Below are 19,937 nucleotides of genomic sequence, written 5' to 3' on the forward strand. Positions count from 1 at the left end.
CATGGGCTCAGGTGTCTTCTTGTGCCTATGGAACAGTCGTGATGACAGCAATCATTACAAAATGAGACAGCGGCCTCTCAGAGTCGAGCACACAGTTGGTCAGTACAATGTACAACACAAATCCCTGGTCAATCCAGTTCAAGTTAATCTTCCACCACTTCACATTAAACTTGGTTTAACCACCTCCGGACCGCCTAACGCACATGTGCGTTCCGGAGGTGGCAGGCTGGCGCACAGTCACGCATATATGCGTCATCTCGCGAGACGCGAGATTTCCTGTGAACGCGCGCACACAGGCGCGCGCGCTCACAGGCGCGCGCGCTCACAGGAACGGAAGGTAAGCGAGTGGATCTCCAGCATGCCAGTGGCGATCGTTCGCTGGCAGGCTGGAGATCCAAATTTTTTAACCCCTAACAGGTATATTAGATGCTGTTTTCATAACAGCGTCTAATATACCTCCTACCTGGTCCTCTGGTGGTCCCTTTTGTTAGGATCGACCACCAGAGGACTCAGGTAGGTCAGTACAGTCGCACCAAACACCACACTACACTACACCCCCCCCCCCCCGTCACTTATTAACCCCTTATAAACCCCTGATCACCCATGATCACCCCATATAAACTCCCTGATCACCCCCCTGTCATTGATCACCGCCCTGTCATTGATCACCCCCCTGTCAGGCTCCGTTCAGACGTCCGTATGATTTTTACGGATCCACGGATACATGGATCGGATCCGCAAAACGCATACGGACGTCTAAATGGAGCCTTACAGGGGGGTGATCAATGACAGGGGGGTGATCACCCATATACACTCCCTGATCACCCCCTGTCATTGATCACCCCCCTGTAAGGCTCCATTCAGACGTCCGCATGATTTTTACGGATCCATGGATACATGGATCGGATCCGCAAAACGCATACGGACGTCTAAATGGAGCCTTACAGGGGGGTGATCAATGACAGGCGGGTGATCACCCATATACACTCCCTGATCACCCCCTGTCATTGATCACCCCCCTGTCATTGATCACCCCCCTGTAAGGCTCCATTCAGACGTCCGCATGATTTTTACGGATCCATGGATACATGGATCGGATCCGCAAAACGCATACGGACGTCTAAATGGAGCCTTACAGGGGGGTGATCAATGACAGGGGGGTGATCACCCATATACACTCCCTGATCACCCCCTGTCATTGATCACCCCCCTGTCATTGATCACCCCCCTGTAAGGCTCCATTCAGACGTCCGCATGATTTTTACGGATCCATGGATACATGGATCGGATCCGCAAAACACATGCGGACGTCTGAATGGAGCCTTACAGGGGGTGATCAATGACAGGCGGGTGATCACCCATATACACTCCCTGATCACCCCCCTGTAAGGCTCCATTCAGACGTCCGCATGTGTTTTGTGGATCCGATCCATGTATCCATGGATCCGTAAAAAATCATGCGGATGTCTGAATGGAGCCTTACAGGGGGGGTGATCAGTGACAGGTTGGGTGATCACCCTGATCACCCTGATCACCCCCTGTCATTGATAACCCCCCGGTAAGGCTCCATTCAGACGTCCGCGTGTGTTTTGTGGATCCGATCCATGTATCCATGGATCCGTAAAAAATCATGCGGATGTCTGAATGGAGCCTTACAGGGGGGGTGATCAGTGACAGGGGGGTGATCACCCTGATCACCCCCTGTCATTGATAACCCCCCTGTAAGGCTCCATTCAGACGTCCGCATGTGTTTTGTGGATCCAATCCATGTATCCATGGATCCGTAAAAAATCATGCGGATGTCTGAATGGAGCCTTACAGGGGGGGTGATCAGTGACAGGGGGGTGATCACCCTGATCACCCTGATCACCCCCTGTCATTGATAACCCCCCTGTAAGGCTCCATTCAGACGTCCGCATGTGTTTTGTGGATCCGATCCATGTATCCATGGATCCGTAAAAAATCATGCGGATGTCTGAATGGAGCCTTACAGGGGGGGTGATCAGTGACAGGGGGGTGATCACCCTGATCACCCCCTGTCATTGATAACCCCCCTGTAAGGCTCCATTCAGACGTCCGCATGTGTTTTGCGGATCCGATCCATGGATCCGTAAAAATTATACGGACATCTGAATGGAGCCTTACAAGGGGCGTGATCAATGACAGGGGGGTGATCCGGGAGTCTATATGGGTGATTACCCCCCTGTCATTGATCACCCCCCTGTCATTGATCACCCCCCTGTCATTGATCACCCCCCCTGTCATTGATCACCCCCCCCTGTAAGGCTCCATTCAGACATTTTTTTTGGCACAAGTTAGCGGAAATTTTTTGTTTGTTTTTGTTTTTGTTTTTTCTTACTAAGTCTCATATTCTACTAACTTGTGTCAAAAAATAAAATCTCCCATGAACTCACCATACCCCTCACGGAATCCAAATGCGTAAACATTTTTAGACATTTATATTCCAGACTTCTTCTCACGCTTTAGGGCCCCTAAAAAGCCAGGGCAGTATAAATACCCCACATGTGACCCCATTTCGGAAAGAAGACACCCCAAGGTATTCCGTGAGGGGCATATTGAGTCCATGAAAGATTGAAATTTTTGTCCTAAGTTAGCGGAAAGTGAGACTTTGTGAGAAAAAAACCAAAAAAAACAATTTCCGCTAACTTATGCAAAAAATAAAAAAATTTCTAGGAACTCGCCAGGCCCCTCATTGAATACCTTGGGGTGTCTTCTTTCCAAAGTGGGGTCACATGTGGGGTATTTATACTGCCCTGGCTTTTTAGGGGCCCGAAAGTGTGAGAAGAAGTCTGGGATCCAAATGTCTAAAAATGCCCTCCTAAAAGGAATTTGGGCCCCTTTGCGCATCTAGGCTGCAAAAAAGTGTCACACATCTGGTATCGCCGTACTCAGGAGAAGCTGGGGAATGTGTTTTGGGGTGTCATTTTACATATACCCATGCTGGGTGAGAAAAATATCTTGGTCAAATGCCAACTTTGTATAAAAAAATAGGAAAAGTTGTCTTTTGCCAAGATATTTCTCTCACCCAGCATGGGTATATGTAAAATGACAGCCCAAAACACATTCCCCAACTTCTCCTGAGTACGGCGATACCAGATGTGTGACACTTTTTTGCAGCCAAGGTGGGCAAAGGGGTACATATTCCAAAGTGCACCTTTCGGATTTCACCGGCTATTTTTTACAGATTTTGATTGCAAGGTACTTCTTACACATTTGGGCCCCTAAATTGCCAGGGCAGTATAACTACGCCACAAGTGACCCCATTTTGGAAAGAAGACACCCCAAGGTATTCCATGAGGGGCATGGCGAGTTCCTAGAATTTTTTATTTTTTGTCACAAGTTAGCGGAAAATGATGATTTTTCTTTTTTTTTCTTTTTTCCTTACAAAGTCTCATATTCCACTAACTTGCGACAAAAAAAAAAAATTCTAGGAACTCGCCATGCCCCTCACAGAATACCTTGGGGTGTCTTCTTTCCAAAATGGGGTCACTTGTGGCGTAGTTATACTGCCCTGGCAATTTAGGGGCCCAAATGTGTGAGAAGAACTTTGCAATCAAAATGTGTAAAAAATGACCGGTGAAATCCAAAAGGTGCACTTTGGAATATGTGCCCCTTTGCCCACCTTGGCAGCAAAAAAGTGTCACACATCTGGTATCGCCGTACTCAGGAGAAGTTGGGGAATGTGTTTTGGGGTGTCATTTTACATATACCCATGCTGGGTGAGAAAAATATCTTGGTCAAATGCCAACTTTGTATAAAAAAATGGGAAAAGTTGTCTTTTGCCAAGATATTTCTCTCATCCAGCATGGGTATATGTAAAATGACACCCCAAAACACATTCCCCAACTTCTCCTGAGTACGGCGATACCAGATGTGTGACACTTTTTTGCTGCCAAGGTGGGCAAAGGGGCACATATTCCAAAGTGCACCTTTCAGATTTTGCAGGCCATTTTTTACAGATTTTGATTGCAAGGTACTTCTCACACATTTGGGCCCCTAAATTGCCAGGGCAGTATAACTACGCCACAAGTGACCCCATTTTGGAAAGAAGACACCCCAAGGTATTCCGTGAGGGGCATGGCGAGTTCCTAGAATGTTTTATTTTTTGTCGCAAGTTAGTGGAATATGAGACTTTGTAAGGAAAAAAGAGAAAGAAAAAAAAATCATCATTTTCCGCTAACTTGTGACAAAAAATAAAAAATTCTAGGAACTCGCAGTGCCCCTCACGGAATACCTTGGGGTGTCTTCTTTCCAAAATGGGGTCACTTGTGGCGTAGTTATACTGCCCTGGCAATTTAGGGGCCCAAATGTGTGAGAAGTACCTTGCAATCAAAATGTGTAAAAAATGGCCTGCAAAATCTGAAAGGTGCACTTTGGAATATGTGCCCCTTTGCCCACCTTGGCAGCAAAAAAGTGTGACACATCTGGTATCGCCGTACTCAGGAGAAGTTGGGGAATGTGTTTTGGGGTGTCATTTTACATATACCCATGCTGGATGAGAGAAATATCTTGGCAAAAGACAACTTTTCCCATTTTTTTCTCATTCAAGAATTTATTGAGTTTTTCAAATAAGCATATGAAAATGCGAGGTAACATTTTGTGATGACATGCAATGCCAGATACATTAAAGAGTAATCTCCAGACAAAGGAGGTTAGAAGGTACAGCTTTCCACACGTAAAGGCAGCAAAAACATATGGCAACATATGAGTAAGAGGAATACAGTGTTTACATAAAGCAAAAAAGGCTATAAGAATCTAAGCCTAGCAAAACATGTACATAGGAAAAATAGAAATAGAGAGACAGACAAAGGGGGGGGGGGACATAACAGCAGATCACGGACAAAGAGGAGGGGTACAGGGGAAGGGGAGGATAGGGGAGTACAGGACTATAGACGGGCATTACGAAACTCATCTGATCCACGGAAAGTTTCCCAAGGGCCCCAGGTTTGGACAAATCGAGAGGTGTCCTGAGGAGAAACGCAGATGAGATCCTCCATCCGCTGATGTAGGGCAATTTCTTCAAACCATTCCTCCGGGGAGGGAGGCGTAGGTGATTTCCAGTGGCGAGGGACGACCGTTTTTGCGGCCTGTAACATATACTTAAGGAGCGAAACCTTGAAAGCAGGGATAGTTAGATCAAAAATAAACAGCAAGAGTGCTTCAGGAGCGTTGGGAATGGGTATTCCCGTCACTGCCCGCACAATGCGATGCACAAAATTCCAGTAAGGCCGCAGGACGGTGCAATGCCACCAAACGTGTAACAGGGTGCCTTCGTCAGTACCGCACCTCCAGCAACGGTCCGAAACCGATGGAAACCATCTGTGGAGCACAGACGGCACTCTATACCACCTAGAGAGGACTTTATAGTTCGTCTCCTGCGCCTTAGTGGAAATTACCGCTTTATGGGAAAGAAGAAAAGCCCGTTTCCATTGAGATGGGGTGAGGTCACTCCCCAGGTCACGATTCCAGGCATGGCAGAAGGAGGGAAGCTGGTCAGAGGTCTGGAGAGCAAGCAAGTTGTATATTGTGGAAATATCTCTGAAAACAGCTGAGGGGGCAAGACACATTTGTTCAAACACCGTAAGGCTCCTGCGTAAGGTGTGAGTGGCACGTATAGAGGAGTAAAAATGTTGGAGTTGGACATACTCAAAGTTATGCCTAGGGCGCACTAGAGAGGGCTCCATCAATTGGTTTAAGTGTTTCAATCCCGTGGTGGTGAGGACGTCGCAAAACCGGAGGGGGCGCAATTTAGTACCAGTAAGGAAGGGTTTCGAGGACAGTCCGGGGCGAAATGCCGGATTATCAGTAATCGGCGTTAGGGGGCCAGACGCATCAATGAGGAGTGTACGCCGATTAATGGATGCAATTGACGCAAGGGTATGATGGGCTGTGAAGGACAACGGGGGGATTTTAAAACCCGGTTTGCCAGCTAACCAGGGAAGGACCGTGAGCGCACATGAGGAAGAGGAGCGTGCAATATGGACCCACATTTTACCGGAATCTAAACGCAGCATATCCAAAAGTCTGGCGTATACCGCGGAGAAGTGATACAGCTTACAATCTGGCAAACCAACACCCCCAAGTTCTTTAGACCGGGTCAGAACCTCCCATTTAATCCGCGGCCTACCTGGGGCCCACACAAAACGCGTGAAACAGCGTCTGAGTTGTGACCAGAAATTGAGCGGTAATCGGATGGGTATGGTTTGCAAGAGGTAGAGCAGCTTGGGGAGCAGGTTCATTTTCAAAATGCTGACCCTGCCGAACCAAGAAAAGTCTCGGCGGTGCCAAGCATCTAGATCCTTCTGAAAACTTCGCAGAAGTGGGGCAAAGTTCAACTTAAAAAGGGCGGGCAGCTCCGCCGAGATTTTAACTCCAAGGTATTTAATCCCCGCCGTTGGCCACTTGAATGGGAACGTAGTTTTAAGCGATGAGGCTTGTGTTTGAGGTAAGGATACATTCAGCGCCTCCGACTTGGACATGTTGATCTTGAAATTTGTCCATTTACCGAAGAGTGCAATCTCTCGCAAGAGGGACGGGAGAGCGACATGGGGATTGGTGACATACAGCAAAAGGTCATCCGCAAAGGCCGCACACTTGTGTTCCACATCGCCAATCGTGACCCCTGAGATGTCCGGGTTAGCACGAATCGCGGAGAGGAGGTGCTCCATAACAAGAACGTATAGAAGAGGAGACAGGGGACATCCCTGGCGCGTGCCGTTGCGGATGAGAAAAGGCGGAGAAAGGGTGCCATTGATTCTAATTCTGGCCGAGGGCTGGTGATAAAGACTAAGTATTTTCCCTAGAAATTTTGGCCCAGACCCAGTTTAGACAGAACAGATCGAAGGGAATGCCAAGATATGCGATCGAAGGCTTTTTCCGCATCTAGGGACAAAATCATAAGAGGGGTGTTGGAGACTTTTGCATGGTGTATAATATCTAAGGTCCGGAGAGTGTTGTCGCGAGCCTCCCTTCTCGGGACAAAACCCACCTGGTCATTGTGTATTAGGGAGGGCAAGAAAGCGTTTAGTCTATTAGCTAATAATTTGGCGTATATTTTCAAATCTACATTTAACAAAGATATGGGACGGTAACTAGCACACACATGGGGGTCTTTGTCGGGCTTGGGGATAACCGCGATGTGGGCCACAGTGGATTGGGGAGGAAAGGGGACCTGGGGAGATACCGCATTGAAGACCTTCACCAAAAAGGGAGCAAGAATGGTGGAGAAAGATTTAAAGAAGCCAGCGGTGAACCCATCGGGCCCGGGCTCTTACCACCCGGAAGAGAAGCGATCACTTCCTTCAATTCCCCTTCCGAAAAAGGTGTCTCCAAGGTAGTAGCTTGTTCGGTGGACAATTTAGGGCAGTCGCTCAACGGGTAGGGTGAGCCGTCGGATTCCCTAGCAGAAAGGTCCGGAAGATTGTACAAGTCAGTATAAAAGGACTGAAAGGACGAGGCAATCTCCTCCGTCGTGTGCAATAACTGATCCCGGGAGTTTTTGACCGCTGGAATATGAGAGGCAGCAATATGACCCCTAAGCGCCCTAGCCAACAAGCGGCCACACTTATTACCATATTCGTAGAACTTACTACGACATTTCTGAACTATTCGTTTGTAGGAAGAGTCCAGTAACAAACGCGCGTCCATTCGTGCATTATGGAGGTCTCTGAGCACCGGTAGAGAGAGGGCACGCTTGTGGGCCAGTTCCAAGGAAGCCACTTTCTGCAAGGCGGCTCTAAGAGAGGCAGCTTTTTCTTTTTTAAGGCGAGAGCCATGTTTAATGAAAGTCCCCCTAAGAACACATTTGAGGGCCTCCCACTGCATAGGGAGGGACGTGGGGTCCGAGGCATGATCGGACAGAAAATTAGCAACAGTGTCAGAGAGATCCTGTGTGCATACAGTGTCGAGGAGGAGAGACTCATTTAGTCGCCATGTCCATTCACTTTTAGTTAAGAACGGAAGGGTGAGGGAGCAATACACCGGGGCATGGTCAGACCACAAAATGTTGCCAATGGATGTGGAGTCCAACCATGACAGGGCGGGTTGCTGGATTAGAATGTGGTCGATTCTACTATAAGAAGAGTGCGGAGCCGAGAAAAATGTGTAGTCTTTGTCCGAGGGATGTTGCAAACGCCACGGGTCGAGTAATTGTAGCTGCAACAATGCTCTTTTCACTTTTTTAATAGCCGTATAGGAAAGGGTTGCCCGTCCCGAGGAGTTATCAAGCGTGGGGTCAAAAGTGAGATTAAAATCCCCGCTAAAAATGACCGTTCCGCGAATTAGGGGCAAAGCCCTGTCAATTAAGTCAATTAGGAATGCAACCTGGTTTTGGTTTGGGGCATAGGCATTAATAATAGTGAATTCCCGCCCTCCCATCAGAAGCGTGAGGATAATATAACGAGCTCCGGGGTCGATTACACAGCCCAATACCTGGTGAGGGAGAGATTTATGTATCGCTATGGCGACACCTTTTGACTTAGTATCTGGATTGTCAGCAAAGTGCCAGGAGGTGTAATATTTATTACGAATGGCAGGAGCCTTACCGTGCTTGAAGTGGGTCTCTTGGAAACACACGATCTGGGCCCTTCGTCGGTGGAAATGGTAGAGCACCTGGGATCTCTTTTCTGGGGAGTTGAAGCCCTTCACATTGAACGATGCCAGCTTGAGCGACGTCATACCTGTGACAGGAGGGAGGGGAACACACCAGGAAAGAACACTAGGGAGAAGGACAAGGAGGGGAAGAAGAATCAACAAACAACAGGGAAAGAAAAAAGAAGTCAACTATCAGGGTCCAAGAGACCAAAGGAGGCAGTCGCTAGGGAGCTAAGATTCCCCAGAGGGTGCCTCAAACTACGTGGGAAGGGTGACAGCTTAGGAAGAGCAAACCAGCCACATTTCCTGACATAAAAAGATCAATGAACCAATAATAAGTCCCGCCATCCAGACGGGGTCCAGAAGAGAGAAGCAAGCATGGCTAAGCGTGGAACAAAAATGTCCAAGACCAGGAACGTAACAAAAGCCGCCTAAGGACAGTCAATCAGACGGCCCGACCAGTGTGATGTCCTCAATGACGGCCCACCTGCAAAACACTAGAACTATAATTCCTAAAACAGGGGGAGGAAACAAGGTTAAGCATTATTATCAGTGCCAATGGAAAGCAAATACAGGGCTCCAAAGGGCATTCAAGTGTCCCAATCAGCTGAGGATCTTCGGCGACGATTCATGGGGCGCCGTCTTCTTTGCCCAGGAGGAGGCAGCGTAGCTGCTATGGGCAGACCAGATCTGTTGGATTCAGGTGAACGGGGACGACCCAGTTGGGCAGGTTTAGGATTCAGTATGGTGGGCCAAGGCCCAATATTGACAGGCGGCAAGTCCAGAGCCAGCAGAAAGTCCGGCAAGTCCTCCGGGCCATGTAGAACCACCGCTTGTTTCCTGGGACCAGCAAAAAGGGCAAATGGATAGCCCCATCTGTAGGGAATTTCACGCTCCCTCAGGAGATCCAGTAAGGGTCGGAGCGCAGCCCTCTGTGCAAGGGTATGGCGAGAGAGGTCCTGTAACAGTTGCAGGGAGGATCCCTCATAGGACAAAGGCGACAACTGACGTGCGTAGTTCAAGATCCGATCTTTAAGAGCATAAAAGTGAACTCTGCAGATAACGTCTCTTGGCTTAGAGCTATCTGGATTGGGAGGTCTGAGAGCTCTGTGTACTCGATCAATTTCAATGTGAGTGCCCGGCGGTCGTCCCAGGATTTTATTGAACAGTCCGACCACAGTGGGCATGAGGTCAGGTGTCGTGACAGATTCAGAGAGGCCACGGATCCGCACATTATTGCGTCGGTTGCGATTCTCAATATCATCTAGGTGGTAATGAAGCGCGCTGAGTTGCTTGCTATGGGAATTGACCGCTTCTTGGAGAGAGGACACTGTGGCTGATAGGGCCTCATGGTCACGGACCGTGGAGTCGATTTTAGAGTCCAGTACTTTCATATCAGAGCGGACCTGAGAGAATTCTTGACGGCATTCTTGCAGTATGTTAGTAGCAAATGTTGATAAATCCTCCTTAGAGGGTAACGTGCTAATAAGAGTACGCAAGTCCGCCAGCGATGGAGGTCTGGTTTCCTCACTATGCATGGTCGCTGCTGACAACAGTTGCACGCCTAAAGGGGCAGGGGATGCAGCGTGAGAAGCGGGCCGAGCACTGGCCGAGGGACTGATTGCGGTCGCCTGCGCTCCCAGGTGGTGTTGGCGCGGACTGTCCCATGATGATCCAGAGGACCAGTGTGGTGAAGCGGCTAAGGAGTTCACTGGGGAGCGAGAGGGGATGCGGAATGGATCCGTGACCCCCCGGTGAGTGGCCTCCGGGGCGAAGGGAGTGGAGGGCAATGGAGGTGTCAGCCCATTAAGTAGCCCCATCACAGGAGGAGTTGTGGCTGCTGGCAAGCAAGATGGCACAGGGCCCGTCCCACCGTGAGTGGGCTCAATAGGGCCTAACAGAGGCTCATTCGGCCAGAAAGAAGGGGCTGTAGGCCTCAGGCCTAGTCCACATTTGGAGGCAGCTGTGTGCAGGACCAGGTCCTCATTAGGAGGCATTAACAGGTGGGTCGACGGCTGCGTTTGCGGCCCTGCAGCCGGGCCTGAGCTTCCGGTGGGGGTCCCCGATCCAGGGTCCCGGGCGGCGAGTGGGGAGGGCGCCTGGGTCAGCATAGGCGGGCGGGGAGACGAGCTCCGAGACCCACCGTTACCTGTTGCCGGCGAAGAGAGAGGGAGTGGAGGCACCGAGGAGGATCGCTGGCGGCATGAGGACCGAGTCGGGCTCTCCAGGGCGTCCGGGCGCACAGGCGGTGAGTGAAGCAGCGGCGCGGCGGCGCCATCTTGTAGGCCCATGCGGCGGTCTTGGCAGGCTGGAGACAGGGCGGCCGATTGCCTGGCAAAAAGAAGAGGTAGGTCTCCTTGGGAAGAAGCCAGGGGAGCCGATGGACGGGCTCTACCCTTTTTAACAGATTTCCCCATCAGGATGGCTGCGGATTTCAGCAGGAATGTGGCGGAGCTCACAGAGAGCACGTCCTCACTCTTCCATGGCTGGCCACGCCCCCCTTTTCCCATTTTTTTATACAAAGTTGGCATTTGACCAAGATATTTTTCTCACCCAGCATGGGTATATGTAAAATGACACCCCAAAACACATTTCCCAACTTCTCCTGAGTACGGCGATACCAGATGTGTCACACTTTTTTGCTGCCAAGGTGGGCAAAGGGGCACATATTCCAAAGTGCACCTTTTGGATTTCACCGGTCATTTTTTACACATTTTGATTGCAAAGTTCTTCTCACACATTTGGGCCCCTAAATTGCCAGGGCAGTATAACTACGCCACAAGTGACCCCATTTTGGAAAGAAGACACCCCAAGGTATTCCGTGAGGGGCATAGCGAGTTCCTAGAATTTTTTATTTTTTGTCGCAAGTTAGTGGAATATGAGACTTTGTAAGAAAAAAATAAAATAAAAATCATCATCATTTTCCGCTAACTTGTGACAAAAAATAAAAAGTTCTATGAACTCACTATGCCCATCAGCGAATACCGTAGGGTGTCTACTTTCCGAAATGGGGTCATTTGTGGGGGTTTTCTACTGTTTGGGCATTGTAGAACCTCAGGAAACATGACAGGTGCTCAGAAAGTCAGAGCTGTTTCAAAAAGCGGAAATTCACATTTTTGTACCATAGTTTGTAAATGCTATAACTTTTACCCAAACCATTATTTTTTTGCCCAAACATTTTTTTTTTATCAAAGACATGTAGAACAATAAATTTGGCGAAAAATTTATATATGGATGTCGTTTTTTTTGCAAAATTTTACAGCTGAAAGTGAAAAATGTCATTTTTTTGCAAAAAAATCGTTACATTTTGATTAATAACAAAAAAAGTAAAAATGTCAGCAGCAATAAAATACCACCAAATGAAAGCTCCATTAGTGAGAAGAAAAGGAGGTAAAATTCATTTGGGTGGTAAGTTGTATGACCGAGCGATAAACAGTGAAAGGAGTGTAGTGCCGAAGTGTAAAAAGTGCTCTGGTCATGAAGGGGGTTTCACCTAGCGGGGCTGAAGTGGTTAATGAAAATTTTTGTAATTGCACTTGATCGTGATGGAAATGGTTTCCAGTATTTGAAGGAGAAGTTTAGCACACTGAAAACTGATGCTAAAAAAAAGGCTGGAATTTTTATTGGCCCCGAAATCAACAAACGAATGCATGATGACACATTCAGAACAAAACTCAACCCTCTGGAACTCGCAGCTTGGGATGCATTAGTCCTTGTAGTGCAGAACTTCCCTTTTTCCCACCCAATTTGGGACACGTAAGTGACGAACATGGAGAGCGGTTCCATAAAGATATTTCTACAATGGAGAACAGGTATCAAGGCCACTGTAATCCCAACATAAAGGGGACTACTGCTGGTGTTTGCAACGGGAAAATATGACCGTTCACAAACGCAAAAGCAGAAGCCTGAAGCCCCTATAACAGTACTGGGCCTCGCTCAAGTAAGACTTTTAAACTGAAAAACAAAACTTTTAGAAATGTTGTTATTCCATTACATTTCCATACACTGTTTACTACGCAAACTTTGCTGTAGATCAGGTAATTGTTGGAGTAAAACTCGTTCTTTCATTTAGGTATACTTATTTCTTATGCATAGCAACATTTCGTGACGTGTTACAACAATTCTGACTTCGGATTTGTAATCCGCACACTCGATTTAGTATAGGGCAAAGGGTTTTTGCCCAGTAGCAGACGAAAAGTTTTTTTTGTTGCGTGCTGTACAGCGCTGGGTCATTTACTTCGATATGCAGCCATTTTCATGAAATTACCTTTCAGTGATAGGCACGTACAGTGTAGTCCTTGATATTGGTGAGTGATGGTCTTCCTCCACCCTCCCACCACTGATTGATAAATTGCTCCCTATTAGGGCTAATTTAGACAGCCGTATGCTGTCCACAAAAATGCGGATCCGTTTTCTTTTTTGCGGACAGTTCAGCATGTCCGCAAATAAGAAACGGAGTGTCGGAGGTTTCTGACCCCTGTTGTAGAGGACGACACCTGTTGGATATGGACATCTGGGATTTTTTAGGCACAGAAGGTATCAATCACCTGGAGTGGGATAAGATGCTTTTCAGATCATTTAGGCCTCTTTCACACTTGCGTTGTCCGGATTAAAGTCCTGGTTGCCATAGTAGGAGTGGGGGAGCGGGGGAGCGGTATACTTACCGTCCGTGCGGCTCCCGGGGCGCTCCAGAGTGACGTCAGAGCGCCCCATGCACATGGATGACGTGCCATGCGATCACGTCATCCATGCGCGTGGGGCGCCCTGACGTCATTCTGGAGCGCCCCGGGAGCCGCACGGACGGTAAGTATGCTGCTCCCCCGCTCCCCACTACACTTTACCATGGCTGACAGGACTTTAGCGTCCCGGCAGCCATGGTAACCATTCAGAAAAAGCTAAACGTTGGATCCGACAATGCGCCGAATCGACGTTTAGCTTAAGGCCGGATCCGGATTAATGCCTTTCAATGGGCATTAATTCCGAATCCAGCCTTGCGGCAAGTGTTCAGGATTTTTGGCCGGAGCAAAAAGCGCAGCATGCTGCGGTATTTTCTCCGGCCAAAAAACGTTCCGGTCCTGAACTGAAGACATCCTGATGCATCCTGAACGGATTTCTCTCCATTCAGAATGCATTAGGATAATCCTGATCAGGATTCTTCCGGCATAGAGCCCCGACGACGGAACTCTATGCCGGAACAGAACAACGCAGGTGTGAAAGGGCCCTTACATGTATTTCGAGGGGATCAGATGACAATCACTACAATGTACCTATTTAAAAGAGTGATACATTTTTTTGCATCAGTTTTGATACATTTGTATCTTTTCCATGAAGATAAGATGATCAGGAGGTGTGTGCACTGCAACTGCTGTGACAGGTGACATTCTCCACTTTAGACAAGGATCCATCATCTTTCATACATTTGTTTATCCCTCATTTATTGAAGTCGGTTGGGTTGACGTGATGTGACGGATAATAAGTGATGTCATCGGTCACCTCCCTGCTTACATCAGTGGTTGCAGATACACTATAAAGGAGTCTTTCCGCTGTCTGAAGTAATGGCATATCTGCAGAATATACCATTCACTTTGGCTTACTGGGCCCTGTTCTCGTGATCAGTGGAGGTTGCAGAGGTTGCAATAGACCTGTGGATGACCCCCTATAACCGCAGGACCCCTTTAGGCGTTGGAGCTCCTTCGCGGCATTATCCACCACAGCTACGGATACCGTCCGTGTTGCATCCCCTTTTTTTTGCGGACCCATCGACTTCAATAGGCCTGTGGTTGGCCTTTTGCTTCCAAGTGCAGGACACGTTCTACCCTTTTGCGGAATGCACATACAGATGCAGAAAGTACACGGATCATCCATTTGCTTTCCACATCCGTATGTCCGTTTGGCAAACACACAGAACATGTCCGCAAAATGCGGGCCACGGACTCATTGACGTCAGTGAGTCTGCATAAAATAATGTAGACGGTGCACAGACCACATCCGTATTTTGTGGATCCGCGATTTGCAGACCGCAAAATGGATGCGGTCGTGTGCATGAGGCCTTAGGATCATGGGAGCCCCGGAAATCAGATCCCTACTGATAATAAAGTGATATGAGATAGGCATACCCCTTTACATCTCTCATAGACTATGGGTTTCGATTCTTCACTGCTTGTAAGATCTCTGCTTGCTGTCAGTAAATGGGAACATTTTAGTTTCCATTCAGAATACAATGTGCAATCCCCCCCCCCCCCCAGTTTGTTACATTTGTATCTGGTCTAAACATTGTAATCTCCAGGCTCATGCCTTGGACCTGCGCTGATACATTGTAACAGTTCTCTGCTGCCAATGTACTTATCTCACTGAGGATTGCCTAGATTGGAGATAAACTGCAACCCCCTCAGATGTCACGACACGAGTATTAGATCTCTGCCGGATTTCAAACTCTGAACTTGTATGTCCCTGACAGCAAGCGGAGATCTTGAAAACGAGCAAGCGAAGGCGAATTCGAAAGCTGCATGACGTTTCATCATCCAGCGATTTATTTGCCGAAGACTGGACAATCCCTTTAAAGCCAATCAATCTGTAAAAAGAGGCAAGCACTTGACTGGAGAGCAGTAGCCGGGGCGTGCAGATCAGTGCCACCGCACGCTGGCAGTGCAGTCAATAGACGTGACAGCAACGCATTGATTGCTCCATGACGCCGGCGCTGTGACTCTGCACTGCCTGGTGACACAGTGTGTGCATTTCGTCGTCAGCCGGCTTTGTGTGGGAGTGATGCGGCTGACCTGAGAGCGCTGCAGTTCCCATGGCAGTCTGTTGCAGGCTTGGTGCCTCCGTCGGGCTTGATTGCTGGGAGTCTGGGGATAATTTCAGCTTCCTCCTTGGAGTGACACTGAGCAAAGAGAACAAAGGGAATTAAGCGTCTATTGTTGTGGCTTCAGCCCAAACCAATGGCAACCGATCAAACAGAAATGAATGCAGGCGTGAAACCACAAGATGTAGCCCGCGCAGAGTTTGTTTTACACAAAAAGGAAGTATTACAGCAATTTAATCCAATAAAAAAAATTAAAATCCAATGGATATAAATTCTCGAGTCGTCCTCTAATGCCTGCAAAATATTCCTTACTGTTATCTGCTTCTGGAAAAGCTGGGTGTCAACCAATATCTTGCATTGCAGCTCTCGGGGGTTGTCACCCAGCTTTCCGTGAGTCCTGATCAGCATGAGGCTACATGCACACGACCGTATTTGTTTTGCGGAACACAAATTGCGGATCCGCAAAAAAACTGATGACGTTCAGTATGGCATCCGTTTTTTTTGCGGATCCATTGTAATAATGCCTATCCTTGTCCGCAAACTATAAAAAAAATAGGACATGCACTATTTTTTTGCGGAGCAACGGAACGGACCTACGGATGCAGAGAGCACACTGTGTGCTGTACGCGTTTTTTGCATCCTATCCGCAAAAAAAGCGGATCGGACACGGAAACTAAATACGGTCGTGTGCATGAGGCCTGAATGATTAGTTGTGCAGTAATAAGGGAGTTCAGGATACACCACTTCTTAGCTAGGCAGGATTTCTTTTCAGGAGTCTGGGAAAGATAAGTGACAACCAGATTAGGAATTCTAATGACAACCATATTGGTTGTCACCCAGCTTTCCTTGAATCCTGAAAAGCAACTCTTCTTAGTCATACAGTAATAAGGGAACATATTGCTGCACACAAAGGCAGATTTGACATGGAGGGGATCTAGTAAAGCTATGTGACAACCCAGATTAGGAATTCTAATGGCAGCTACCGTATATTGGCTGTCACCCAGCTTTTCCTGAGTCCTGATCAGCATAAATGATTACTTATACAGTAATAAGTGTGTGCAGGAGGTACCTGGGAAACATGGGTGACAACCAGATTAGAAATTCTAATGGCAACCAAATTGGTTGTCACTCAGCTTTCCTTGAGACCCGAAGAGCAAATCTTTTTATTGAGCAGTAATAACTGATTTGGGGATATAGAGCTGTTTAAATAGGAAGATTTGCCATCCAGAAAGCTGGGAAAGTTGGGTGACAACCAGACTAGGCATTCTAATGGCAACCATATAGGTTGTCACCCAGCTTTCCTTCAGTCCTGATCAGCTAATCTTTGTTAGGGCTCGTTCACACGACCATGTGAAGCCCGTGCCCATTTTGCGGACCTCATTTGCGGATCCGCAATACACGGGTCCCTTTCCGTGGCCATTCCGCATCACGGATGCGGACCCATTCATTTCAATGGGTCCGCAAATCCGGAGATGCGGAACGGAACCATGGAACGGAACACTACAGAAGCAGTACGGAGTGCTTTCTGAGGTTCCGTGCTTCCGCACCGCAAAAAGATAGAGCTTTCTCTATCTTTTTGCGGAACGGAGGGATCGCAGACCCATTCAAGTGAATGGGGCCGCGATCCCTATGCGGCTGCCACACGACATGTGCCCGTGCTTAGCGGACAGCAATTTGCGGTCCACAGCACGGGCACGGGCTTTACACGGTCGTGTGAACGAGCCCTTAAGCAGTAATAAGAGAATTTTGGGGTATATGTCACTGCATAACTAGATATGCCATCCACCAGGCTGGGAAAGCTGGGTGACAACCAAATGGCTGTCACTTATCTTACCTTGAGTCCTGGATAGCAAACATAATTAGTTATGCAGTAAGGGAGCATAGGATGTATAACTTCATATTTCAGCAGATTTGACATTCTGGGAATGCTGAGTGACAACCGATATAAGAGTTCCCATATTGGTTGTCACCCAGCTTCCCTTGAACCCTGTAAGGTAAATCTGATTAGCTTTGCAGTGTGAATAGCGGGCAGGACACATCACTGCATAACCGGGGCGCAGACTGGTCATTCAGGAGTCTGGGAAAGATAATCCAAAGGATTGCAACCATATTGGCTGTCAGCCAGCCTTCCCAGAATGAAGTGTAACTAGACAGACGGTATTATTTAGCTACTGAATGGTAGTACTGTATGGGCTTTGTATGGCCATATAAACTTTAGGGCTCATGCACACGATCATATGTATTTTGCGGTCCGCAAATCATGGATCCGCAATACACACGGGTGACGTCGGTGTGCATTCTGTATTTTGCGGAACGGAACAGCTGGCCTCTAATAGAACATTCCTATCCTTACCCGTGATGGGGACAATAATAGGACATGTTCTATATTTTTGCGGAACAGACATAAAGAAACGGAATGCACACGCGGTAACTTCCATTGTTTTGGAATGGTTCTGCATACAGTCTTAAAAAAAAAAAAAACGAAAGGACATGGAAAGAAAACACGTTCCTGTACATGAACCCTTAGTGTCCGCAATGCACGGGCACCGACAGTGCGGCCGCCGTATGCGGTTCACAGACACATTCATTTGAATGGGGTCCGCGATCCGCATCCGATGGTCTGCATTGCAAAAAAAGTAGTGCACACACTAATCTTTTGCGGTGCGGAGGCACGAAGAGAAACCCCACGGAAGCGCTCCGTAGTGCTTCCGTGGGGTTCCTTTCCTCCATTCCGCACCGACCTTCTGGATTGTGGACTGTTTGCCCGGTCGTGTGCATGAGCCCTTAGGGTGACAGTTCAGGAGCAGTGGTTGGACCTAATATTAACATCCTATGTCATACTTCATTTACAAACTTCCCACTTGAATCCTATTGTTTACTAAACCAAAACCAGACGATACAACATAATACAATACAATGTAAGGCTACTTTCACACTGGCGTTTTGAATTCCGTTTGTGAGATCCGTTTCAGGGATCTCACAAACGGTTCAAAACGGATCAGTTCAGCCCCAATGCATTTTGAATGGATAAGGATCCGTTCAGAATGCATCAGTTTGGCTCCGTTCCACCTCCATTCCGCTCTGGATGCGGACACCAAAGCGCAGCTTGCAGCGTTTTGGTGTCCGCCTGGCGATGCGGAGCCAAACGGATCCGTCCTGACTTACAATGTAAGTCAATAGGGACGGATCCGTTTTCACTGACACAATATGGTGCAGTTGAAAACGGATCCGTCCCCCATTGACTTTCAATGTAAGTCAGGACGGATCCATTTTGACTTAGGGCTCTTTCACACTTGCGTTGTCCGGATCCGGCATGTACTCCACTTGCCGGAATTACACGCCGGATCCGGAAAAACGCAAGTGTACGGAAAGCATTTGAAGACGGATCCGTCTTTAAAATGCTTTCAGTGTTACTATGGCAGCCAGGACGCTATTAAAGTCCTGGTTGCCATAGTAGTAGTGGGGAGCGGGGGAGCGGTATACTTACAGTCCGCGCGGCTCCCGGGGCGCTCCAGAATGACGTCAGAGCGTGCCATGCGATCACGTCATCCATGTGCGTGGGGCGCCCTGACGTCACTCTGGAGCGCCCCGGGAGCCGCACGGACGGTAAGTATACTGCTCCCCCGCTCCCCGCTACACTTTACCATGGCTGCCAGGACTTTAGCGTCCCGGCAGCCATGGTAACCACTCTAAAAAAGCTAAACGTCAGATCCGGCAATGCGCCGAAACGACGTTTCGGTGCATTGCACGACGTTTCCGGGCATTCATTCCGGATCCGGCCTTGCGGCAAGTCTTCAGGATTTTTGGCCGGAGCAAAAAGCGCAGCATGCTGCGGTATTTTCTCCGGCCAAAAAACGTTCCGTTCCGGAACTGAAGACATCCTGATGCATCCTGAACGGATTTCTCTCCATTCAGAATGCATTAGGATAAAACTGATCAAGATTCTTCCGGCATAGAGCCCCGACGACGGAACTCTATGCCGGAAGAAAAGAACGCAAGTGTGAAAGAGGCCTTAGACTTTTTTTAAAAAGAATAATGCAAACGGATCCGTTCTGAATGGATACAAGTGTTTGCATTATAGGCGCGGATCCGTCTGTGCAGATACTTGACGGATCCGCACCGAACGCAGGTGTGAAAGTAGCCTAACATAACACAAAATCAGATGATGCAACATAATGCACAATACAGAACAAAATAATACATTACAACGTAACATAACACGAGAAAGGACAGGACAACATAACACCATACGCTACACAACGCAATACAATGTAACACAACATGAGATAGTACAACATGACACGATGCCATATAATACATCACAATACAATGTAACTTTCTCAGCCCGGTACCTGTCTCCGCAGTGTAGATGCCCCATGTTCCCAGAGAGGCAGGTGACAGGTGAGAGCCCCAGATCTGGAGAAAAGCTCAGCACTTCATCCAGGCTGCTGTCACAGCTGCCAGGGTCCTGGTCACTGCTGACCCTTGGCAGGACATCCACCTCCAGAGCACAGGACAT

At 48.1% G+C, this 19,937-nt stretch overlaps 1 protein-coding gene across 1 annotated transcript in view; it reads right to left on the reverse strand.

Moving 5' to 3' along the window:
- Positions 1-19,937, reverse strand: part of LOC122942269 (M-phase inducer phosphatase 1-like) — a 40,951-nt gene extending 21,014 nt beyond the window's left edge. The window contains exons 1-3 of the mRNA XM_044299773.1: positions 19,771-19,937; positions 15,390-15,496; positions 8,452-8,699 (exon numbers count right to left, since the gene is read on the reverse strand). Of these exons, the coding sequence (XP_044155708.1) occupies positions 8,452-8,699; positions 15,390-15,496; positions 19,771-19,937 (522 nt within the window). The remainder of the gene's footprint in view (positions 1-8,451; positions 8,700-15,389; positions 15,497-19,770) is intronic.

This window comes from Bufo gargarizans, chromosome 6 (assembly GCF_014858855.1).
Source record: "Bufo gargarizans isolate SCDJY-AF-19 chromosome 6, ASM1485885v1, whole genome shotgun sequence".
In the NCBI taxonomy this organism is placed as follows: Eukaryota; Metazoa; Chordata; class Amphibia; order Anura; family Bufonidae; genus Bufo; species Bufo gargarizans.